The following is a 22,918-nucleotide window of genomic DNA, read 5'->3' on the forward strand; positions in this document are numbered from 1 at the left end:
CTTCTTCTTCTTTTTCTTCTCCTTCTTCCTTTTCTTCTTCTTCTTTTTCTTCTCCTTCTTCTTCTTCTTCTTCTTCTTCTTTTTCTTCTCCTTCTTCCTTTTCTTCTTCTTCTTTTTCTGTTAGCCCATACCAGCCTACAGTACACGACCGGTAAATAATTAATATTGGTCCCCCATGTAGGTACGTCGTCCAGCTATCCAGAAGCAGTTCTACGATATAGAGGAACGCGTGGTGGTTCGTCCAGCTGGATCAGCAGTGGTCGAACTGGAGCAACCAACTTCGAAGATCCAAAGGGGACCAGCGTTGATCCAGCCTCTGTACCCGTATCAGATACAAGCTGGAGGACAGTACAACTTCGGCCACTCGACCATCGCCCCACCACTGGCTCCCTCCAGCCCAGCTCCCAATGGCGAAGATAGCGTTGTCGTGGACAACCCCGACTTCCGTAGACTCCAGGACCAGGTATAATCTCAATCTCTTCTTTTAGAATCTCTTCTAGTTACAATAACTTCTCTTAGAATTTCTTCTATTTACCAAAACCTCTTCTATTTACAATGTTTTCTTCTTAACAACATCTCTTCTGTTACAATCTCCTCGACTGAACAAAATTTCTTCTGCTTACAATGTCTACCACTTAACAAAATTTCATCCCTTTCAATTTCTTCCAATTTAACAAAATCTCTTCCACTTACAATCTCTTCTCTTAGAATTTCTTTTATTTACCAAAACCTCTCCAATTTAAAATCTCTCCAGTTCAACAAAATCTCTTTTGTTAGAATCTCTTCTACTTAACAAAATTTCTACTGCTTCAATCTCTTCTACTTACAATCTCTTAAATTTAACAAAATCTCTTCTACTTGCAATATCTTCTATTTAACAAAATCTCTTCTTTTACAATCACATCTTTTCCCTTACAATCGCAATCTTTCTTCCCTTAATAAATAACAAAGTATTTCTCCCTATCAATCCACCAAAAGTACTCCGTCATTTAACAATGATACTCTGCGCAGGTTCACATATCCAGCCCTCAGGTGAGGACCAGTTCCAACGGATCACCCAACAACGAGCCATTCGTTGCCCACGACCCCTCGCCAAGCGTGATCGTCAGCCCAAAGTCCACCCCCGAGGAGGACAAGAACAACCAGGACAGGCTCCTCGAGCTTCTCACCGCTCGTGGCAACGTTGCCGAGGTGATTTACCTATAAACCAAACGCTACAATAAGAGAGAGAACGAAGAACTAAAAGAAACTTTGGCATTCAACATTGAAAATAATTATTTAATTATTAATATAACTAATTGTTAATATTAAAAATAAATTGTTCTAGGTGGGATACACGAACAACGCTAGCATTCTATTCTATAGATAGATACAGGGTGTCTCAAAATTGTTCGAGTTCCTTGAAAGGGGTGACTCAGGGGATGATTTGGAACAACTTTTTCCTTTGCGAAAATGCTGTCCGAGGCTTCGTTAAGGAGATATCAACGGAAAACCCCGGACCAATCAGAGCGGTGGAGCGCCCGCAGTGGCGTAGACTACTCGCGCTCCGATTGGTCCGGAGTTTTCAATTAATATCTCCTTAACAAAGCCTCGCACGACATTTTCGCAAAGGAAAAAGTTGTTCCAAATCACCTCCCGAGTCACCCCTTTCAAGGACCTACCAATTCCGACACAGCCTGTATCTAGCTCAGGGTTGTACAAAAGAGAGAGAACAAAAAAACTAAACAATTTCAATAATAAAGAGAGAACGAAGAACTAAAAGTGAAACTTTGGCATCCAACATTGAAAGTAAATTGTTCCAGGTGGGATACGCAAACAACGCTCTCTCGAGGGCCTCGCTGGACGATAATGGCCGCGTGAAGGGACGAGTCCTTTCCGCGACACCAGCACCGGACAACGCGGAGCCTGCCAACGAGCGCGTCTCTACTCGTCGCGTCGTCCTCTCCAGGCCGATTGAGACCTTCCAGGAAGTGAACGTCGTCGAGCCAGCGACGAAGATCGAGAGAGTCTCCGTCCAGCAACCCACGTTGATAAAGACCGCTCGTCTGGACCACGTTCAGGTTCACGGTTCTTATCCCGTCGTTGGAAAGGCGCTCACGCCCACGCTAGCTCACGCCTCGATTCCCGTTTACCAGAAGACAATCTCCCCTGCCTACAGCTACTACCATTAAGCCTATTTATCTCCTGCGATTATCCTCCGGCTACCGTTAAAAATATCGATTCTTGATACCGATGGTTCACGTGTTCCATGAATCGAGATCCGTTTTATTAGGTTGTCCTAAAAGTTTCTTTCGTGAGTTGCATTCGATTATTTTCTGTGGCAGTGTTTATATAAATAGACGATCTAATTTCTTAGACGTTGATGCTGTAACAGTAGTGGAATTGTACGCAATTTTTTAATGTAACATGAAACATAAAATATTGTGTATGTATTGATTACTAATAAAAGGATAGATACTTTTGGGACAACCTAATGATAAGTAGACCGATCTTTATGCGTTCATAGGAAATTTAAATGTGTATACATTCCACGTATATATTACACGCGTGCGCCATTTTTTATTTGACATTTGAATTTAACGTTCGAACCAGGGAGAAAATTTGAATCTTGTTTTCTACGATTTTTGTAATTTTATACCGGTTGAATATACCTTTTCTACGAATCTAAATTCATGGTAATAAGTAACAACAAGTGTAACAATTCCGTATTCTAATTTGTAGATACTACACGCGTGCGCCATTTTTTATTTAACATTTGAATTTAACGTTCGAACCAGGGAGAAAATTTGAATCTTGTTTTCTACGATTTTTGTAATTTTATACCGGTTGGATATACCTTTTCTACGAATCTAAATTCATGGTAATAAGTAACAACAAGTGTAACAATTCCGTATTCTAATTTTTAGATACTACACGCGTGCGCCATTTTTTTATTTAACGTTCGTGCGTCCAGGGAGAAAAGTCGAATTTATTTTCTACGATTTTTGTAATTTTATACTGGGTAACGACCCCTTCGGAGTACCCCTGGCATGCTAGAATTGTAATTCGTGTAATTGACCGAGTGGAAATTTTTAATCAATCTTATTTTCGAATTTTGTTTCCCTGTATACGCCGTTTTATACACTCCCCTCTATCGCATACTTGAATTTTGTACTATGGAGAATATTTATATATAAAAAAACAGAAGGAAATGAAATGTTTTATTTATTTTTCCTGTAGCGAAAAGATGGACTACCATCAAGTCCCAGCTATAAGTATTATTAATTAAATAATCATCTCTTTGATTACATTCTGAGAGTATTTATATTTAAAAAAAACAGAAGGAAATGAAACGAAGCGAAATGTTTGATTTATTTTTTCTTGAAGTAAAAGGATGGGACTCCCAACTATAAAGACTATTAATTAAATAGTCTTCTCTTTAATTATTTTCTCTTTAAAATTGTATACTCTAATTATATTTAATTCTTCTTCTAAAAATAAAGAAGTAGCTTAGAAGAGAAGAGAGGATGACGAATAATAGGCAGTGACTATCAAGTGAAAGGTGACCTTAGTCTCGAAGTTATTCGCAGATATGCACCCATGAAAAACGTCCGTGGAATCAGCTCTTTCTTCATCTTCAATTACGTCTCTATATAATCATCGTTTAACGTACGTATAGTCTTGTCAACGATGAGTACTTGTATTCGCATAAACGCAGAGTATTCGCATAAACGTCTCTCCACTCGTAATAAAATGCATTTAACACTTTCGATACTCTGTCTACTTACTGTCTTCATTTGGACGACAAACAAAGGATTTCCATAAATTTAAGGATATACAACCGGTTACGCGAGGCGACAAAGCGTAAAGAAGCGATGATTGACCTTTAACTCGAGCGCACGGTCACGGATTTTTTGCGCAGCTTCTTCCGTTGAATTATGCATACGCGTCGCTCGCAATGGTAAAGAAAGTAACGACTTCCTGAAACGGGCGACTCAGTCGCGACAAGGGTAACCACTGCCTCTGGGCAGAGCCTGTGAGGACGCAACATTGACCCAAATACCGCTAGGTATCCGTTCCCTTGATTTCTTTAGCTTTAAACGACACTTTGGAAACTGTTTCGATGGAAATTAACGAGTGATTCCGCGTGTGATTGCGTTTCGTTTCATTCTTCGAGATTTTCACGTTTGTCCTTTCTAAGACACAGTTTAGATACTCGGGATTTTTTTGAAACGTTATTCCATTTAACAAAGTGCTCAATGTTTATTTGCTTTTTTATTTGCTCTTTTTTATTATTCTACGGGAGCTTGTATATTCCTTTTTTAACCAATTTCGGAAAGCAAGGGAATTACTCGATTCGACATTTAATATTCTAATTTCAATTCGTGTTTAATAGAATAACACTTCCAATACACGGTTCGCGCCAGGTAGCCGACGCTCTTTAACCCATTTGCATCATTAGCGCATATAATCGCGTAATTTACTTGGGAATTAAATTCAAATCGAATATATCGTTCATAAGAACACAAATTTTCCACTTTTCCGTGTGATGGCAAATGGGTTGTTATTATAATAACGCAGTACATGATCTCCCGTTTACCATCTTTTTACTCTTGCGAAAAAGAGCCGGTCACCCATCTTTGCACAGCACCCCGGGAAGCGCATCTTAACTTGAATTATCGCACGCGACAACACGGTCTCTACGACTCCAGAACGTTGGCTCGAGTTTTGTTCGATAAAAATGTAATCATTTTATAATCGTTATACTATAATAATCATTTTTGAAGTTACTGTTTGCCATAAAGATCGATATAATTAGGCGGCAGTTAAAAAGAGACGGATCTGGATTGTAACAAAACCGGGACAACACTTTCCTAAAAATGGAAATTCATCCTTGTATTCGATGAAAAAAAGTGGACGAATTTTTAATTTTTTTAAATTAGTAAAAATTCTCAAAACAATTCTAGAAAAATATTAAAACGCTTGAAAACTATATCGCACGTACATTAAGCTCTTTGCTGGTAACAACTCCATCCGTTACATTTGCAAATTACTATGCAAGTAACTCTGTTTTTAACCGACTTCGAAAAGGAGGAGGTTACTCAATTCGACATGTGTATTTTTTTTTCTTCTTTTTTTAATGTCTGTTCACCGATTACGCCGAGATGGCTTGACCAATCTGGAAGAGCATTTGCCATTTGGTCCCATAACAAAACATTTGTCCTTGTCTTATTTTTTACCACTTTATATCACTTTTTATCGCAAAAAGCGTACTATTTCACGTATGTTTGGCATGAAACCGATGAAATCGATGAAACCCCTTACATAGGTTGCATAGGCCCCGCAGGCGCTCCTCCGGCATACTCGCGCTCTGATTGGTCGGGAGTTTCTGTTTTGCTAAGGAAAAATTGTTTTAACCCCCCCTCCCTCGCGGAACAATACTTTTCAAGGACCTCCAACGTTTTTGGGTCATCCTGTATATTGCTCATAACTGTTGTTATTGCATGAAACCTACTGGTTACAGATTGCCACTACAAAGAGTGAAATAAAATAATTTTTTGGAAAAAAAATTTAACCGACTTCAAAAAAGGTACAGTGAAAAGTATAAAAATACTTTCTAATTAATTTATATGAATACGCATAAGCTCTAGATATAATTGTTTAAAAGTATGGGAAAATGCAGTAAAAAGCATGAAATAATTCCTAGTTAATGTATATGAATCTGCATTATCGACCGAGTACTCTTCATTACCGACAGAACAATCTGCATTATCGACCGAACATTCTACATTACCGGCAGAGTAACCTGCATTATCGACCGGGCTCTCTGCATTATCGACCGAGCTCTCTGCATTACCGGCAGAGTAATCTGCATTATCGACCGAGCTCTCTGCATTACCGACAGAGCACTTCATATTACCGACAGAGCAATATGCATTATCAACCGAGCACTCTATACTGCCGACACAGCAATCTGCATTATCGACAGAACACTCTACATTACCGACAGAGCAAGCATATTAACAGATAATACATATTGTTCTGTCGGTAATGTGAAGTGCTCTGTCGGTCATGTAGAGTGTTCGGTCGATAATACAGATTGCTCTGCCGGTAATGTAGAATACTCGGTCGATAATGCAGATTGTGGAGTGCTCTGTCGATAATGATTCATATACATTAACTAGAAATTATTTCATGCTTTTCCCTGCATTTTCCTATACTTTTAAACAAGTATATCTTGAGCTTGTGCGTATTCATATAAATTAATTAGAAATTATTTTTATACTTTTCGTTTTAATTCAGTTAATTCAGACTGCTCGGTCGATAATGCAGATTGCTCTGTCGGTAATGTAGACTGCTCGGTCGATAATGCAGGTTGCTCTGTCGGTAATGTAGAGTGCTCGACCGATAATGCATATTGCTCTGTCGGCAATATGATGAGCTCTGTCGGTAATGTAGAGTGCTTTGTCGAGAATGCGATTGCTCTGTCGGTAATGTAGAGTGCTCGGTCCATAATGCAGATTCATATACATTAACTAGAAATTATTTCATACTTTTCACTGTACCTTTTTTGAAGTCGGTTAAATTTTTTTCCCAAAAAATTATTATATAGTATATGTTTTCTAATAAAAGAAAATTGTTACTCGAAAGGCGATTACTGCTCTGAATTTGGGTCGAGTTGACTCAAGTCAATCTTCTTGGATCATTGACACCGCGTTGTCGCGTGCGATAATTCAGGTTAAGATGCGGTTCCCGGTATGCGGTACAAGGATGAGTGACCGCGCTCTTCTTTCACAAGAATAAAAAGATGGTAAAGGGTCTTGGGTTCGGGTCACCAAAAAGAAGGTTTTTTTAAGGTATTCCGATCCAACACCATTCGACGTCAAAGGTTCACTAAACTGTTACGTGCCTCGCCCGGTGAGTTTCAAGTGTTTCAACCGCCCACGCAACTTCTCCGTGAACTTTTTCGTCAGCCACTGTTTACCGGTTTATGCGTTGCACGTATGCGTTCATGTTTCTACCTCGAACGTTTTCTTCTGCGCTTTAATGTAAAATGGGTCTCAAGTGACCCATTAGAGATGTTAACACGTCGAGAGACAATAAAAATATTTGGGAGACCAGAAAGTGATGTCGTTTGTCTTACGTTAAATTCGAGCAAATGAAATTATAATATAATATATTTTCATTATATACTATAATATATTTAATATATTAATATAATATATTTTTATTTACAATCAATTGTAGCGTGCAAATTTTCCTGATAAAAATAAATTGGTGCACAGTGAGCTGATAAATAATAAATAAAGTCCCCATAATATTTTTGAAAATTTCTGCTGGGATTAAATATTATTTAGACTATTAGAGGTATTACCTAATTAAACATTTATCGTGGTATTTATTTTTATAACTTCGTCAGAATTAACGAATTCCGTTGAAATTCATTTCCTTCGGTGATTAACTTTTGGAATCAATGTTTCGTAGCTCTTCGTTACCCAAATAAATAAAAAAAAAAATGAACTCTCCAGGATCGGTATCGAAACGATTGCGACGCAATAAAATCGAATGAAATTCAGATCGCAACGCAATACCGACGTAATGCCTTTTCCCAGGCACGTACCAACTTTACACCTTCGAAAATTTCACGTCCGGGCCCCTCCGAGAGGGACTTTTAACAAATTCATGGCGCGCGATCATCCTGAACGTGAAAAGTGAAACGGGGTTTCGGAATACGGACGAAACGGAGTGATTTAGTGGTTCCTTGCGTTATTTCGAATCCCTAATGGCGCGTACTCGATCTATATATGCATTAATGAAGTATGTCTCGGTCAATAATTCTTATTTTCGTTTTATACGATTTACAATTTCTGTCTTTATAACATATAAAATTCTCAGCGAGTTCCTAAATTGCGTTTCGATTTAAATTGAACAAATTCCATGAGGCTTCCCACAAGGATCCATATTAAAATTACAAAATCGCAATATTAATCAAATTAAAATTACAATATCAGTTTTCGTGAAACTTGGCTGGTCAATTTAAGTCGAAATTAAATCCTGGGTCGAATAAAGCATCAAAAGAGAATTCTAGAAGACAATCGCGAGTGGCCCAACTGGAGACCATACTCCAGTTGAACCATACATAAAAAGGCCGAGAAGAATGGAAGGCCACGGTGACGAAGACCAAGGGATTCTTCACCCTTGAGACGTTCTAAGGAGAGGTGGCCTCGACAGGCGACGGAAGGACCACGGAGCTAGGCAATGACCAAGAAACGATCGGCTGTAACCTCAGCCGGTGCGAGCTGGTTGCTATATAAGTAACACTGTTACGGATCTCGAATTCAGTTAGACGCGAACAAGAACGATAACTAGATCCCTTGCGAGCCTCGAGTAGTGTCGCGCGAGAGGTGAGAGAGTTTTGGGGACCGTGGAATTCACGGCGAGGATCTCTTCGCCGAAGAGGGACCGGATGAGCCCCTTCGGAGGAGCGGCGCGATCCGGGGAGAAGCGGGGCGAGTTCTGTGAATCCGACGTTCCATCCGAGAGTTCGATGAACCCCGGATTTGGTCTCCCTTTCGTGGAAAACCGAATGAATATAATATAGGCGCATTGTACGCGAGAGAAAGTCGCGATTTGCGTTCGCGTCCTGTCGTTTTTCTCGTTTTTCGTCTTGGCCTGGCTAGAGTCACACCGTGTTTGCATAACTGATCGGTGACGAGGATTCGTTTCGGTGAACGTGCGCACGAATGTTACCTGAGGGGAGAAGGAACACCTGTTTGAGCGGTTTTTGAGAGTGGAATCTAATTTTAGTAGAAATCTAATTTTAGGGATGAAGAAAGTTTTTTGTACCTTCATTTTATATTTCCATTTCCTGGTTGAGGTCTTCTGAATATTATTGCAGAAAATGCTGACTTCTTGGTCCATATTATATGCCTGCAATATCAATATACAGTTTAGATATGGTATTTGAGAAGAAGATTAAATTTTAGGGATGAAGAAAGTTTTTTGTACCTTCATTTTATATTTCCATTTCCTGGTTGAGGTCTTCTGAATATTATTGCAAAGAATGCTGACTTCTTGGTCCATATTATATGCCTGCAATATCAATATACAGTTTAGATATGGTATTTGAGAAGAAGATTAAATTTTAGGGATGAAGAAAGTTTTTTGTACCTTCATTTTATATTTCCATTTCCTGGTTGAAGTCTTCTGAATATTATTGCAGAGAATACTGACTTCTTGGTCCATATTATATGCCTGCAATATCAATATACAGTTTAGATATGGTATTTGAGAAGAAGATTAAATTTTAGGGATGAAAAAAGTTTTTTTGTACCTTCATTTTATATTCTCATTTTCTGGTTCATATAATTTCTAATCTATATAACGTTCTTCATATTCTTGTACAATTACGTCTAGCTTTAAATTCTCCTTGGCGTGGTGAATGCTCAGCGAGCGTGCATCGATATCGCGATGAAATATTAAACCTGAACAGTTCCCTGCGGTTACTCGAATCATTTTTAATTGCTTGGGTGTATAATGAAAAATAAACGTATTTAAACGAAAAAGGACGGTGTCTTTTTGCAGAAGATGAATGCTATCATTGTCCTAGTCGTGGTTGTTGGAGTATGCGCAGCTGCGCCTCAGTATTACATTCCCTCTGGTTACGGGTACTACCCACATCCTGCCAATTTGCTCACTTCCGCGCTGGAGGACACTTTGCCCAACCACTTGAAGAACGACTTTTACAAAAATCCCAGAATCGCTGCCAGGCTCGCGCAGGAGTCGTGGTTCATTAACAAAGAGATGCAGGCGAGTCGAATATTTCTTGTTTTCCATTGTAATCTAATTTATGCGTCATTTCTCAACGCGAAGGTCAAGGTGAACGTCAAGCTTCACCTTTAAGAGGCTGACTAATTTCTCATTTTTATTACAGGTAATCGACCGCGAGACGGATAAAATTCCACGCGAAAAGATATACAATGTTCTACACAACGCAGGATTCGTGCAAAAATAAAACTAGAGTAATAAATAATTGAATGGCGTTGACCTTGCACAGCAACCTTTTCATCGTTCCTTTACCTCCGTGTTACACGAACGAACGGAAAACACGTCCAGCATGCTTTATTTAATTTAATATCTATCTCGTGTTTAATTCCAGTGTCTGTTAAAATATTTATATTGAAAGTGCCCGAAGGCATACACCACGCACACTCGACACACATTCGCATACTCCATCAGTAAGTATTCCAGCAGAATCAGCTGAGCAGTAAGTTCAATCACACTGTGAAATGAAAAACAAAACGCAATTATTTTATACTTTGAAAAGAAATTTAATCCAATTCCGTTCGGAACCATAAATAAACGTGAAACGAGTTACTTCACGTAACTAAATTAAATACGACGGTATAGTACATATTTAACATCGAAAAATAATATTTATAATAAATATAACATTTATTAAAATTTAGTTGACAAGATTTCAGTAAAACTTTATCTTCGTTTTATTTATGTCCAGACGGTTTATGCTTCTCGAGGGACTCCAAAACGATGTCCGCGATGGACGCGTCCTCGCCCATTAGGTAACGTGACTTCTTCTGGATACCTTTGAATTCATTCTTATGCAATCCGCTGTGTATCTTCTCTAAATAATTATCTATTTGATTTGCGTACAATACACCTCTGCTCTCGTAAGGCAATACATCCGGGTAATAATTTTCAATTAAGCGATTCAGGTACCGCGCTATATTTACTTGACCCATTATCTGATGCATTCCTGGTAACTGCATCGATGGATCGATTCCGATTTCCTTCCAAATTATCGTCGCATCCAGTTCTACATCCCGATCTCTGTTTCGATAATCTAAACAAAATGTTGATAATTCTTTTGGCAAGTGACGAACACTGGAATGCGTGTGAGTCGATACAAAAATATTCACGTAGGGTTTAACGAGGCGGAAGAAAGACACTAGGAAATTAATCGGATGCTTTGGGTCGCAGAATATCACAAATTTCTGTTTCTCCAATTTTCGACGTTCGATATCGCTAGATTTATGCGTGCCCGATTTCTGCTCTATCGATTTTTCTTTCTGGTCGTCGGGCTTTCGACTTTGCAGAGGATTATGGGTGGTCCTGTCACGAAAATATTGAATACTTTATTTTTTTTTTTTTTAGTTTTCAATGATTAAAAGATGCCGAAAACAACAATTTATAAGCTACATAACATAAATAAATATGTTAACATAAATACCTTAATAATGTTTAGAAAGATATTTACTTGTTTAAGCGACAAATAGGATTATTATAAACCATTTCCAAATCCACTTTCGATCCTACCAAATCTCGTATATTGTTCAATCCATATTTAATCATAGTGGGCCTGGAGAAAATTTATTTCAAGTTTTATGTTACCATGTAGATTACGTTCGTATTTATATTTGTTTTTAAGTACCTTTCCAGAGACAATCCCCATGCAATTACGTTCACGTTTTCCGGTAATCCCATTGGTAACAACATTTCTGGTCGGAACATTCCACTGTTACCAATTTCTATCCACTTGTTCAGGCCATTATGGAAACAAAAGATTTCCATGCTTGGTTCCGTGTACGGATTATACGCAGGTTTAAACTCGAGCTGCGTAATACCAAGTTTCTTAAAAAATTCATACAGAATTCCAATCAGATCGCCTAACGTCAGATTATAGTCAGCGATTACACCTTCGATTTGGTGAAATTCTGCGAGATGCGTGGCATCCAAAGTCTCATTGCGAAATACTCTATCGATGCTGAAGAATTTCACTGGTTTGAAATCATCCTGAAATGCATTAATCTTCTTAATACTAGAAGATGTAAACCCTACTACTTACAACATTGACTAAACAAACATTCTCATTCATGAAAGATATAATATAAATTCTAATTTACCTGCTGCGCCAGCTTGTAAAGCATCCTAGTGCTAACAGCTGTCGTATGAGTACGAAGAATGTTCTTCTGGGCTTCCTCTAATTTCCAGTCGTAACAATAGCCTATAGACCCATAACCACCCTCGCTATGAACACGCTTCACCTTTTCTAAATATTCCATTGGGAACTTTGTACTACGAGATGGCTCTGAAAATAAAATTTGCAATTTAAAGTAAGTTTCCTGTAAATGATTAATGGATATAACAAAAATTATTAATGAATCTACCAGATACGAAAAAGGTGTCGTGAGCATCTCGAGCTGGATGCTGTTGAGGTTGAAATAATGCATCGAAGTTCCAGAACGAACTTTCAACAAAATTATTTGTCGGCATTTCCGTGAATCTAAATAATAAATAACATAAGTAAAACGAATGGCGGGTAGTCTGATGCTTCCCGGGAAAGTACCTACGCATTATGCGGCCTATTTACAGAAGTAAAACGAATAGCTAAATAGAATGTTCCATTTATGCTGTTGATTTGCGTACCCCATTTCAAGAAAAATTTTTCTGAATTCGGTCCTGACTTTCAACAGAGGATGCAAGTGGCCCACTTCGAGAGCAGAACCAAGTGCTGCAAAATTGTATGGTTTAAATTTCTTCTTTTTCCATGCGCCGTTCACCAGCAAGTCCGCTGTCAATTCCGTTTCTAACTTTTCAATCGTGGTTGTAAAATATTCACCTCGTCCCAACTGAACGGACTTGATAACCCTATCAACAAAAAGATTATTCATATGTATGATTGTTAACTTATTTGATTTTGGTTAATGTTTATTTATGTTAGATGGAACCTACACTTCTTGAATAAGTTTTCTCTTCTTATATTCGCTCCTTAGGCGATCGGTCAGGTTCGTAAGATCCTTCAGATTATTCTGTGTGTCGTCTGTAATAGATGTTACTCTCTTTTTCACAACAGCTGTCCCACTGGATTTATCGATTTCTATCCACCCAGCCAATAACGCTTTAGAAAATCCAACTTTTGCAAATGGTACAGATCGCATAAGTTCTGATTGAGATATGCCATTATCTGGGATGGAATTATAAACTGCTGCTTCATGGCTCCCATAGTTCACCACATGTTGCCCCTCTGTCGTTAACTCCCACCTTTTCTCGCTCACCTGGTTAGCTACGATCAACTGCGAAACAAAATTAAATATGGAATCGCTTGCGAAAACATTATTTTGACTTTCAAAAGAAAGATTAACTTGATGCAAGCATAAATACAATACTTTAGAGGTTATGGTGACAGGTACAAATATTGTGATTTATTTACATATTTACAATAGAAAAATTATCAAAAAATTCATTTATATAGGAACCGATTTCTAAGCAATGTTTACTGTTCGATTATTGCTAAACGACTGTAATAAAAAGCTTGTTATATCGAATTTACCTCGTCAAGCGTTTCTAGGCTTTTTATAGCCCCAATTATTTTTTGATGGTTCTCTTTGAAAATATCTGCCAAATCGAGAGAATTTACTTCTTCGTGCTCGTCCAAATACTCCAATATTTTATCAGCCAATTGTTTTGCCATATTTAAAACGGGACTGCTTTTCGAATGTTTTCGAATGACACAGCCGGCAGTAACCACGTGAACAACAATACTGTTGCGAGCACCCTTTGGATGGATCCAAACCCTGCTGGTGCTCGCGACCAAAACAAGGATCGAATCGACCGCCTGTCAAGCTGTCAGTTTCGAGCAGACGTTCCGAAGCTACATTTAATTACATTTCTATTGTAAAGTTAATTATTATTTATTAAAGTTCTCGTTATCTCGTTATGCCGAAACTCAATACTATGAGCATAACAATGGTTAATGCTTGGCTTTTTAAATACAAAACATATCATATTTGTTTAAAACTTAGAAACAAGTTCGACGAGAAACGCGTCGAATGTGAAAATGTTCAACGTAGGGACAAATTTATATTTAGCGGGTAACATTACATACAAATGGGACATGAAGGTGGTTTTCATTTCGAAAGAGGCATTCTAAGAAAAGAACGCCATGCACCCAATATTGTAAACAAATTTTGATAATTGCTATTTATGAATGGAAAAAATGCTTGTAAGACTTAGCCTAATAAATATTTACAATAACATTAATATCTGAGAGGTACAGAAGAAAGAGAAAATTGTATAAATTTTTAAGTATTTTATTCGCATAAGAACGCAGATTATTTTAGCGGAATAAATCTCGAGGAATGAGTAGCACCAATACCTGGTCTACCGTGTTTCACAGGCTTATATGTAACAGAGAATTCCCCCAAATAATGACCAATCATTTCCGGCTTGATTTCCACCTGATTAAACGTCTTCCCATTATATACACCGACAATCGACCCAACCATTTCTGGTACAATGATCATGTTACGCAAATGAGTCTTAACGATCTCTGGCTTTTCGTTCAGAGGTGTCTCCTTCTTTGCCTTACGCAACTTCTTAACAAGCGCCATGGACTTCCTCTTCAAACCGTGAGAGAATCGCCTTCTAGCACGAGCATGCATCAAAACCATAAGCTGCTCACTGAAAGAAATATTTCCGTATAAGAATGATATTATTGAAACTCACGATTAACGAGCTATTCATACATATTAGTTGATACGTTCAGTTGATCGTAGCTAACCAGATGAGCAAGGAAAGGTGGAAGTTTACGACAGAGGGGCAATATGTGGTGAACTATGGGAGCCACGAAGCAGCAGTTTACAATTCTATATTATATACGTGTAGAATGTACAGTGCTTTGTAAACTGACTACTAGGCATAAGCCGAGTGCCAAGCATCTTTTTGTTAACCGATGAAGCAAATGATACTGATGAGGCTAAAGTTTCATACGAATAATACTTACTTTGGCATATCCAAAAGTTGATCGAGGTCTACTCCCCGAAAGGTGAACTTTCGGAAAGCCCTCTTCTTCTTCTGGGTTTCTTCTGCCTAGAAATCATACGAGATATGATTACGAAGAGGTTATGTGTACGAACTAAAAGTACTTTTCGTCATCGACGTTAATACTGTAACCTTAAAGTACTAAGAATTATTATAACTTATGACAAGCTGTATATATACATATATTTTGTAATAGATGGAGGAGATTTTATTGGATATTTTCAGCGGGATTTGTGACACGTACCTCGGCCATGTTTTCAGGTGCTGGGTGAAACGACAACAAGAAATGGCGGCACACTTCCCTCACGGAAATCAATTCAGGCACTAACTATATATAATACTAGATGGAAAACAGGTGGAATATATGTTCCAAAAATGTTGGAGGTCCTTGAAAAGGGTGATTCGAGGTGTAATTTGAAACAACTTTTTTCTTAGCGAAAATATTGTCCGAGGTTTCGTTGAGGAGATATTAACAAAAAACCTCGACCAATCAGAGCGCGAGTATGCCGGTGGAGCGTAAGCTACGCACTAGGCGGCCGCTCACATACGCTACCTCGGCCGCTCCATCGGTATACTCGCGCTGTGATTGGTCGAGGTTTTCCGTTAATATCTCCTTAACGAAGCCTCAGAGAACATTTTCACTAAGGAAAAAGTTGTTTCAAATCACCCTCGGAATCACCCCTTTCAAGGAGTTCCACAGTGATGGGCAAAACCCTAGGCTTCGAATAAATCTGAAGTTTGCCGATGTGTTTGTCTCGCTTCCTCTTTTGAGCATTCTTCAAAGGAGGAAGCGAGACAAACACATATCGACAAACTTCAGATTTATTTGGTACACCCTGTATACGATGTATTCGAATAATTTAATATACGATTACAAAATAATCACTGTCTAATTATACGGACCCAGTTAATTTTCTTTTATCGAAAGAATCGAATTAATTGTAGAAAATATACGAATCTTAAATTTTCCGCTCGTCGGCCATGTTTGACTTTAGTTAGCCCCGAAAAGTATGCAGCTGTAGCGGCGCTAAACCTCGATCGTATTTACGCGTATTGGCATATTTAAGGCAGAGGCGCCTTTACTACGTTCTCATTGAGCATCATTCGGTGAAATAAAGACATTTGAACACGTGTATATGCGAAAGTAGTGGTGATTGCCGTGGACGTCGTGCGTAGAATAGTCGATCCTAGAAATATGAAATATATTTTAGTTACCGGTGGTGTGATAAGTGGAGTCGGTAAAGGTGTTATTGCGAGTTCCTTTGGAACTATACTTAAACATTGCGGCATTCATGTGACGTCTATCAAAATCGATCCTTATATAAATATAGATGCCGGTACATTTTCACCGTACGAGCACGGTACGCTATCGAAACAATACCTCCTTTGTTTTCCGTTCTGTCCGGACGATACACGACGTTCGACATAACTTTATTGCGAATTTGGAAATTTCATATAGCCATGTGGTGTCAGAAGCCATTTTATACGTTGCTGCCGCCCGCGCAGTTTTACGGTCACGTGTTACGCATCGATCAGAGATGAGCACGAATTTTATCTAGATAAAAATCTCGATCAACGAATGAACTTCTATCGATGCATACTTGTCCAACAAAAACTACGGTATACAGGGTGTCCCAAAAATGTTGGAAGTCATTGAAAGGGGTGGTTCGGGGGGTGATTTGAAACAACTTTTTCCTTAGCGAAAATGTTGTTCGAGGCTTCGTTAAAGAGATATTAACAAAAAACCCCGACCAATCAGAGCGCGCGTATACCGATGTAGCGGTCGCGCTCATACGCGACCGCGAGCGCTCCACCGGCATACTCGCGCTCTGATTGGTCAGTGTTTTTCGTTAATATCTCCTCAACGAAGCCTCGGATAACATTTTCCCTAAGGAAAAAGTTGTTTCAAATCACCCCCCTAACCACCCCTTTCAACGACTTCCAACATTTTTGGGACACCCTGTATATGTATACTTAATCCATGTTTTACGTTGAACGAATAAAGACTTACTCCAAATTGTTCGACAGGATAAACAAAAAATCTGAAGTAGATTTATTCGTCGTTTACTGTTTCGATTAAATTTTTTTACGCTGACCGAGCACTTTATTCTAATAGTAGACGAATAAAATCAACGTATAGCGCGAATGTCATCTTTTATTCGTAACATCGATCTAGATGAGAATATCTGTCTCTTACTTTGAACAATCTTTCTCCCTCCCAATAAGAAATTTCAAATTCAACCAAGATTGTTATGTTGCAATCCGATGTTTGTAATTAATTACTTTTATGTTTCTGTATTAACACAATTTTAAGGCTTTCATGTATCCATAGAAATATATTTTTTTAAGGAGAAGTATATGTATTGGATGACGGCGGAGAGGTGGATCTAGATCTGGGGAATTACGAACGTTTCCTGGACATCATTCTGCACAGAGACAACAATATAACAACAGGGAAAATTTATCAACACGTAATCTCTAAGGAAAGACGCGGAGATTATTTGGGAAAGACTGTACAAGGTATATCGTTCGAATTATTCTGTACTTTTGTTAATATATTTGATTTGCGCAGTAATTACTATTTAATTTTGAATTTAGTAATACCGCACATAACAGACGCTATCCAAGAATGGGTTGAAAGAGTTGCAAAGCAATCTGTGACAGAGGATGGCGATAATCCAGAAGTAACATTTGTATATTACTATTTATAAATTTTAATTACGCGTATATTAATGTATACTTCGTAGGTTTGTATCATCGAGTTGGGTGGTACGATAGGAGATATCGAAGGAATGCCATTCGTCGAAGCTTTCAGACAATTTCAGTTCAGAGTTAAAAAAGAAAACTTCTGCTGTGCTCACGTATCTTTGGTACCTCGAGTAAGATATCGTCTTTATCTAAATAATTTTCCTTCGTTGTTATAGATCTTGACTTTGAACTTCAGCCAGATACTAACTTGACTTATTCTTAGTCCATAGAATTATATAATCTTTGTCTACGTGTGTATATAAACATGCTTGTCAACGGTATCGATAGTATTATAAATAGAACAAAAAAATTAAAAAAGAAACGAGGATTTCAAAAGTATTTTGCTTCCAGCCACGGTCCACAGGAGAACCGAAGACAAAACCAACCCAATCCAGCGTGAGAGAACTACGTGGTTTGGGTTTGTCTCCCGATCTTATAGTTTGTAGATCCGAGAAACCCATAGGTGACTGTGTGAAAGAGAAGATTTCAAATTTCTGTCACGTCGCACCGGAACAAGTAAAGTTTCTCTTCCTCCTTACAACCTTCTTTGTTCTAAATAATTAATATAAACTTGCGTTTATTAGGTAATAACCATACACGACCTGACGTCTATATATCGAGTGCCCTTGTTGATGGAATCTCAAGGCGTCATTGAATTCTTAAACGAAAGACTGCAATTAAACTTAGCAATGCCTCGACCACGGTTCTTCATGAGGAAATGGAGAGACTTGGCCGATCGTATCGATCACCTGCGGAAGGATGTAAATATCGTGCTAGTAGGAAAATACACAAAATTGGAAGACGCGTACGCGTCTGTCACGAAAGCATTGCAGCACGCTTGCATCGAAGTTGGCTACAAACTTAACTTAAAGGTAAACAATAATTGCATTAAACGCAACTCTTCGATACTGACTTCTGGGATCGATACAAAAAATTACAATTTTAGTACATAGAAGCTGACAATCTAGGACGAGCTACGAAAACATCCGATCCTGTATTGTATCACGAAGCTTGGCAACTACTATGCAAAAGCGAGTAAGATTTCGTTTATTGTACAATTTTTATATAAACTTTTATCTCTCGCTCTCTCACGCTATCTATTCCGTGCGTAGCGGTGTCATAGTGCCAGGAGGCTTTGGCAAAAGAGGGATTCTAGGAAAAATGGAAGCGTGTAAATGGTGCAGGGTTAACGATAAGCCCTTTCTTGGTATTTGTTTGGGCTTGCAAGTGGCGGTTATCGAATTCGCGAGAAATGTTTTGGGCATAGAGACCGCGAATAGCACGGAAATCGATCCGAGAACCGATCATCCTCTCGTCATAGATATGCCAGAACACAATTCAGGTCAGATGGGCGGGACGATGAGACTTGGTAAAAGATACACTCGATTCACGAAGGAGAACTCTGTCATAAGTCAGTAGGACGATATTTGTGAAATGTTAAATCATTAGGCCGTCCCACGAGTTCGTGCTCAAATTACTATGTAAAACATGATATTTTCCCATCTTTGTGACGTATAATTATACCGTCGCTATAAAATTTACGTAGTTTCTTTATTAAACATTGACACAGTCTGCAGCATGAACTTATGAGATGACCTGATACATTCGCTTGTACTTATTAAAATATTCTTAATTATTTACACGTTTTTATAGAACAATTGTACGGTAACAAGGAGTGCATAGAAGAGAGGCATAGACATAGGTACGAAATTAATCCAAAATATATTAACAAATTGGAAGAGGCGGGACTGCGTTTCGTAGGTGAATAAAGTAACGGTAATCTATAATTTGATTACATTCTAGCGGAGAAATTCAAATAACATATATATATGTATATCTTTAGGCCACGATGAAGAGAACCTACGCATGGAGATCGCGGAGTTGGAAGGGCATAGTTATTACGTCGCCACGCAATTCCACCCGGAGTATTTATCTAGACCTTTGAAGCCCTCGCCTCCATTCTTAGGATTAATTTTAGCTAGCGTGGGAAAATTAAAATATTACTTAGCTAAGGGTTGCAGACTTTCCCCTCAACAAGTTAGCGATGACGAATCCGGTAATTAACCAACAAATATTGAATTAGTCCCGAATTTTCACCGTTATAATTTATATGAAATTTATCGCGTTCGACAGATGGGGAGTATCAAGCGGAACAAATCACAAAGCAACAAATAATCAGTGACGCGAGTAGAAGCGGCAGCACGACATCTGGCACTAACGATTAAACCGATCGACTCATTATTTACCATTTAATTATTTATAATTTGAAAATGTTATTTTTATGTACATACGGTAGAATAATGAAAATTTTCTTTATAAACAAATGTCGGATATACATTCAGACATATGTATATATACATATATCAAAACGACTAAATAACGATATAGTTTGTAATTTTACTATGTAAGATTTTCCATACTACAAAAGGTTAATGACTTTTTCTACTGTCTTGTTAAGCATTAACTTATAGGAATTTATTTTCATGAAATAGATAAATGATACCGATTAGTGCTTGCACTTCACGCGTTAAATTTGTGTTCAGTTTTTTTTTCGTTCGATTACAGTGTACAAAACATAATTTATGTGTTCGCTATTTATTTATTAACGAAACTTATTCGTTGTAGGGTAATCGTTGACATCTTTGCGATTGTATTTTTTTACAAATGTAGCATGCTTTGTCGATACTTTCAAATGTACATGTAGCTTCGCGAATACAAGCTCGCGATCATTTAAAAAAACCAAAAATTGTAATTGTACTTATACACGATTTTTCCGTCATCGTTTCGATCAGTAAGTTGTAAACGTTATGATAAAATTCATTATTTCGATTAGTACATGGTTTAAATGATACTAAAATTGAAAACATATTTTATGAAGAAATAAAGGTTAATGTTTTTTCACAAATTTTATATATTTTTTTTTTCTGTAATATTCACTTTCTTTCTAGGTTACATGAAAATGTAAAATTCATGTGTTTTCTGGTACATTTGTGGCAATCACGCAAGACTTTCGTTATTACGTCTCCTTTAGTCCTTTACCTCGCGTAACTAATTATACTTTAAACTCTTTAAAGGATTATCATTGCGTGATCGTGATTTTCGTCTTTATTGAGCAGCACATGCGTTCTGCCGAATACAGTATATAAAATATACACTGGCATGTTACAATAAAACATTTTCTTCGTATAAAAATGATATATGTACACTCTCGCTGTTATACGTACAGCATACAATTGGTGATAACTAGACTAATGTTAGGTTACAGTAGCGAATTCGGATTATTACAAGTCGAGAGATAAAAATAAAATATCTGTAATACATAATAAAACAAATGTAAACAAAATAAATACAAAAAAGAGAAAAGTAAAATGCACTTTGGACGGTAAGCATTACAAATAATACTGAGAACAATTTTCGCTAAAAGAAAAAAGTATTATACATATGATAGGACGTTGTTGAAAAGTTTTGAAGTTTTCTTATATATGTACAAAATTTTGTTGTTGTTGATAGAAGAGTTCCGCGAATTTGAACACAACGTCAAGAATACTCCGATTCTACGAAAACGTGTTAACAGATAGATCGTTAATAATTTGGCAACTGATATTAAAAGTATAGATATATATGGTACAGTAGAAAAATAAACCAACTATTTTCCTTCTTTCAAAAAGGAAAAACAAAATAGCTAGCATGTTATCCTGCCGTGTAGCTCGAACTAAATTACAAAAGTACAATAAATACTTATGCACCTCGCAGTCTAGAATAGCAGCAGTTTGTAATTACAAATAGTTTCATTACTATCTCTACCGTTTAGCAACTAAATGTACTAATCAAGGTAATTAAACACAATGGGAATTCGTTACCTCATAAAGTAAAAGGGGTATCTGCGTTTTAATATATTTTACTTCTACCTTTAGTCGTATGCTACTTAACTCTGATAATAACTTTAAATTTTCAAATCTAAATATCGAGCCAAACAATAATTAAAAAGATGAGAATTGCTTCTATAATATTCAGTTCTTTTCAGGAGAATTTTATTATCTTTGTACCAGTCGGGTACTTTTCATTATAATATAGTTCGATATAGTTTCTTATGTTTCGTAGATCGGTTAAGTTTAGCCGTTCCCGTCTCTTTTATTTTTATACAGAGTTCTCTCGTCTTACTGTTACCGTTAAATCGAAACAGTAAAAACAAAATTTCGTATCGCTCCTTCTATGGTAAATTCCATAAAACGATCCGCGTTGGTACACAGCGGACTAGTAAAATATTGATCGCGTGATAAGCTCCGTTTACGTCCGTCTTCGTCTTTCTTTAGAATATATTATACGAAATCCTTTGTATGACACTTCAAAGAGCACTTATATATGCATAGCTTTACCTATAAACGTATTCTAGGATCGATACAGCGCGTTACAATGTCGTATTTAAATAAACCATTCCTTCTTCTTTTGAACTTGATGACCGGTAGCGGAATGGACCACCGCCGAGTCCGGATCTAACGCTATTTCGGCACCTTTGTCCTCTTGCGTTAGATACTCACCTTTGTGTCTCGACATGTATCTCCCTATAAGTATCGCCATTATAATCAACGCGATGACGATGATGGCCAGGACGCTTCCTAAAATCGCTGTATCGACTTCGTTGTACGCTGCTCGAACTTTCTCCTCGTCCAGCTGCGGAGGAGGTCGCGTCTCGACGCTGTAAGGCGGATGCGTGATGGGTTCCACGCCGCAGAAGTCCTCCGTAAGAGGAGTACCGAACGAACGAACGTTCGCGGGCCCGTCCTCTTGGAACAGCAACTTCAGAGGGTAGATATCGTCGAACTCGACTCTGGATATACAACCAGCGAATCCTTCCGTCATGGACTCGTTTCTTCCGATGTACATGTACTGTATATTGTTGAACTGCGCGTCAGCGGAAGTCTTGATGTTGAAATTGAACTCCTTGGGCTCGTAGTTGTCGACTTGCAGCACGAGAGTCGCCCCGGAGTTCTTCCTGCCCACTCTGACGTCGTGATATTGTCCCAGACCGAAATGCTTATTGGGGAATATCACTTCCTGTCGCTCGAAACCGAAATCGAAAACCACGCGCAAATGGCCGCTGTTGGAGACCATGATGGTCATGTACTCCCCGGAGATATTCGAAAACAAGCCGAGCAAGAAACCTTTCGGATTCGTCGTCGTGAAACCGACACGGATCTTCTCGGCGATCGTCGACCGCCAGCTCCCCATGAAGTCGTACTTTATGATGGAACTGGGACGCATGTTTACACCAATTTCTGTAAGAATACGATTCGAGTTAGTTTATAAAGTTATAGTATTAGGTCGTCCTAAAAGTTCGTGCCATTTATACTTC

At 38.0% G+C, this 22,918-nt stretch overlaps 7 protein-coding genes across 14 annotated transcripts in view; 3 read left to right on the forward strand and 4 right to left on the reverse strand.

Annotated features, from left to right (window-relative positions):
• LOC128879923 (uncharacterized) overlaps positions 1-3,185 on the forward strand; it is a 9,306-nt gene extending 6,121 nt beyond the window's left edge. Inside the window, exons 3-5 of the mRNA XM_054129495.1 lie at positions 182-463; positions 1,012-1,191; positions 1,803-3,185. Coding sequence (XP_053985470.1) covers positions 182-463; positions 1,012-1,191; positions 1,803-2,171 — 831 coding nt within the window. The 3' untranslated portion in view covers positions 2,172-3,185. The remainder of the gene's footprint in view (positions 1-181; positions 464-1,011; positions 1,192-1,802) is intronic.
• Positions 3,186-7,525: 4,340 nt separating this feature from the next.
• Positions 7,526-9,442, reverse strand: LOC128880419 (uncharacterized). The gene is made up of 4 exons (XM_054130478.1): positions 9,314-9,442; positions 9,151-9,234; positions 8,989-9,072; positions 7,526-8,910 (listed from the first exon to the last, which is right to left on the reverse strand). The coding sequence occupies exons 1-4, from the start codon at positions 9,317-9,319 to the stop codon at positions 8,323-8,325; spliced, it is 762 nt and encodes a 253-aa protein (XP_053986453.1). The 5' UTR covers positions 9,320-9,442; the 3' UTR covers positions 7,526-8,322.
• A 125-nt stretch (positions 9,443-9,567) lies between these two features.
• On the forward strand, positions 9,568-10,176 carry LOC128880423 (uncharacterized). The gene is made up of 2 exons (XM_054130481.1): positions 9,568-9,789; positions 9,914-10,176. Exons 1-2 carry the CDS (start codon positions 9,568-9,570, stop codon positions 9,992-9,994), a joined length of 303 nt encoding a protein of 100 aa, XP_053986456.1. The 3' UTR covers positions 9,995-10,176.
• A 162-nt stretch (positions 10,177-10,338) lies between these two features.
• Positions 10,339-13,586, reverse strand: LOC128880415 (phenylalanine--tRNA ligase alpha subunit). Of its 2 annotated transcripts, none has more exons than XM_054130469.1 (8): positions 13,328-13,585; positions 12,730-13,070; positions 12,424-12,645; positions 12,165-12,280; positions 11,901-12,085; positions 11,429-11,790; positions 11,255-11,356; positions 10,339-11,109 (listed from the first exon to the last, which is right to left on the reverse strand). In XM_054130469.1, the coding sequence occupies exons 1-8, from the start codon at positions 13,466-13,468 to the stop codon at positions 10,482-10,484; spliced, it is 2,097 nt and encodes a 698-aa protein (XP_053986444.1). In that variant the 5' UTR covers positions 13,469-13,585; the 3' UTR covers positions 10,339-10,481. The 2 variants fall into 2 exon arrangements, with proteins under 2 accessions (XP_053986444.1, XP_053986445.1); XM_054130470.1 differs by having other exon boundaries at positions 10,970-11,109; positions 11,228-11,356; positions 13,328-13,586.
• Positions 13,587-14,066: 480 nt separating this feature from the next.
• Positions 14,067-15,182, reverse strand: LOC128880420 (40S ribosomal protein S15). The gene is made up of 3 exons (XM_054130479.1): positions 15,062-15,182; positions 14,780-14,865; positions 14,067-14,457 (listed from the first exon to the last, which is right to left on the reverse strand). Exons 1-3 carry the CDS (start codon positions 15,068-15,070, stop codon positions 14,109-14,111), a joined length of 444 nt encoding a protein of 147 aa, XP_053986454.1. The 5' UTR covers positions 15,071-15,182; the 3' UTR covers positions 14,067-14,108.
• Positions 15,183-15,494: 312 nt separating this feature from the next.
• On the forward strand, positions 15,495-20,475 carry LOC128880416 (CTP synthase). Of its 3 annotated transcripts, none has more exons than XM_054130473.1 (11): positions 15,501-16,178; positions 17,170-17,337; positions 17,416-17,501; positions 17,565-17,696; positions 17,917-18,081; positions 18,150-18,437; positions 18,512-18,600; positions 18,678-18,976; positions 19,219-19,326; positions 19,409-19,621; positions 19,699-20,475. In XM_054130473.1, exons 1-11 carry the CDS (start codon positions 16,013-16,015, stop codon positions 19,788-19,790), a joined length of 1,806 nt encoding a protein of 601 aa, XP_053986448.1. In that variant the 5' UTR covers positions 15,501-16,012; the 3' UTR covers positions 19,791-20,475. The 3 variants fall into 3 exon arrangements, with proteins under 3 accessions (XP_053986449.1, XP_053986448.1, XP_053986446.1); XM_054130471.1 differs by having other exon boundaries at positions 15,505-16,178; positions 17,167-17,337; XM_054130474.1 differs by lacking the exon at positions 19,699-20,475 and having other exon boundaries at positions 15,495-16,178; positions 17,167-17,337; positions 19,219-19,341; positions 19,409-19,549.
• A 386-nt stretch (positions 20,476-20,861) lies between these two features.
• The window catches only part of LOC128880412 (neurexin-4), an 11,451-nt gene continuing 9,394 nt past the window's right edge, over positions 20,862-22,918 (reverse strand). For all 5 annotated transcript variants that reach the window (XM_054130463.1, XM_054130462.1, XM_054130465.1 and 2 more), the window contains one exon: positions 20,862-22,841. In XM_054130463.1, coding sequence (XP_053986438.1) covers positions 21,988-22,841 — 854 coding nt within the window. In that variant the 3' untranslated portion in view covers positions 20,862-21,987. The remainder of the gene's footprint in view (positions 22,842-22,918) is intronic.

This window comes from Hylaeus volcanicus, chromosome 7 (assembly GCF_026283585.1).
Source record: "Hylaeus volcanicus isolate JK05 chromosome 7, UHH_iyHylVolc1.0_haploid, whole genome shotgun sequence".
Lineage (NCBI taxonomy): Eukaryota > Metazoa > Arthropoda > Insecta > Hymenoptera > Colletidae > Hylaeus > Hylaeus volcanicus.

What these genes read in the sequence shown, in the direction of transcription:
- LOC128880423 (XM_054130481.1), top strand. Translation starts at nt 9,568, where the DNA reads ATGAATGCTATCATTGTCCTAGTCGTGGTTGTTGGAGTATGCGCAGCT. An exon ending in TCATTAACAAAGAGATGCAG is followed by an intron (nt 9,790 to 9,913) that starts GCGAGTCGAATA and finishes TTTTTATTACAG; the next exon opens with GTAATCGACCGCGAGACGGA.
- LOC128880420 (XM_054130479.1), bottom strand. An exon ending in CAACTTTTGGATATGCCAAA is followed by an intron (nt 14,458 to 14,779) that starts GTAAGTATTATT and finishes TATTTCTTTCAG; the next exon opens with TGAGCAGCTTATGGTTTTGA.
- LOC128880415 (XM_054130469.1), bottom strand. Translation starts at nt 13,468, where the DNA reads ATGGCAAAACAATTGGCTGATAAAATATTGGAGTATTTGGACGAGCAC. An exon ending in AAAATTTTTCTTGAAATGGG is followed by an intron (nt 12,281 to 12,423) that starts GTACGCAAATCA and finishes TTTATTATTTAG; the next exon opens with ATTCACGGAAATGCCGACAA. An exon ending in TGGGGATTGTCTCTGGAAAG is followed by an intron (nt 11,357 to 11,428) that starts GTACTTAAAAAC and finishes AATTTTCTCCAG; the next exon opens with GCCCACTATGATTAAATATG.
- LOC128880419 (XM_054130478.1), bottom strand. An exon ending in AATGGAAATATAAAATGAAG is followed by an intron (nt 9,073 to 9,150) that starts GTACAAAAAACT and finishes TTGATATTGCAG; the next exon opens with GCATATAATATGGACCAAGA. An exon ending in AATGGAAATATAAAATGAAG is followed by an intron (nt 8,911 to 8,988) that starts GTACAAAAAACT and finishes TTGATATTGCAG; the next exon opens with GCATATAATATGGACCAAGA.
- LOC128880416 (XM_054130471.1), top strand. Translation starts at nt 16,013, where the DNA reads ATGAAATATATTTTAGTTACCGGTGGTGTGATAAGTGGAGTCGGTAAA. An exon ending in AGGATGGCGATAATCCAGAA is followed by an intron (nt 17,502 to 17,564) that starts GTAACATTTGTA and finishes TATACTTCGTAG; the next exon opens with GTTTGTATCATCGAGTTGGG. An exon ending in GTCACGTCGCACCGGAACAA is followed by an intron (nt 18,082 to 18,149) that starts GTAAAGTTTCTC and finishes TGCGTTTATTAG; the next exon opens with GTAATAACCATACACGACCT.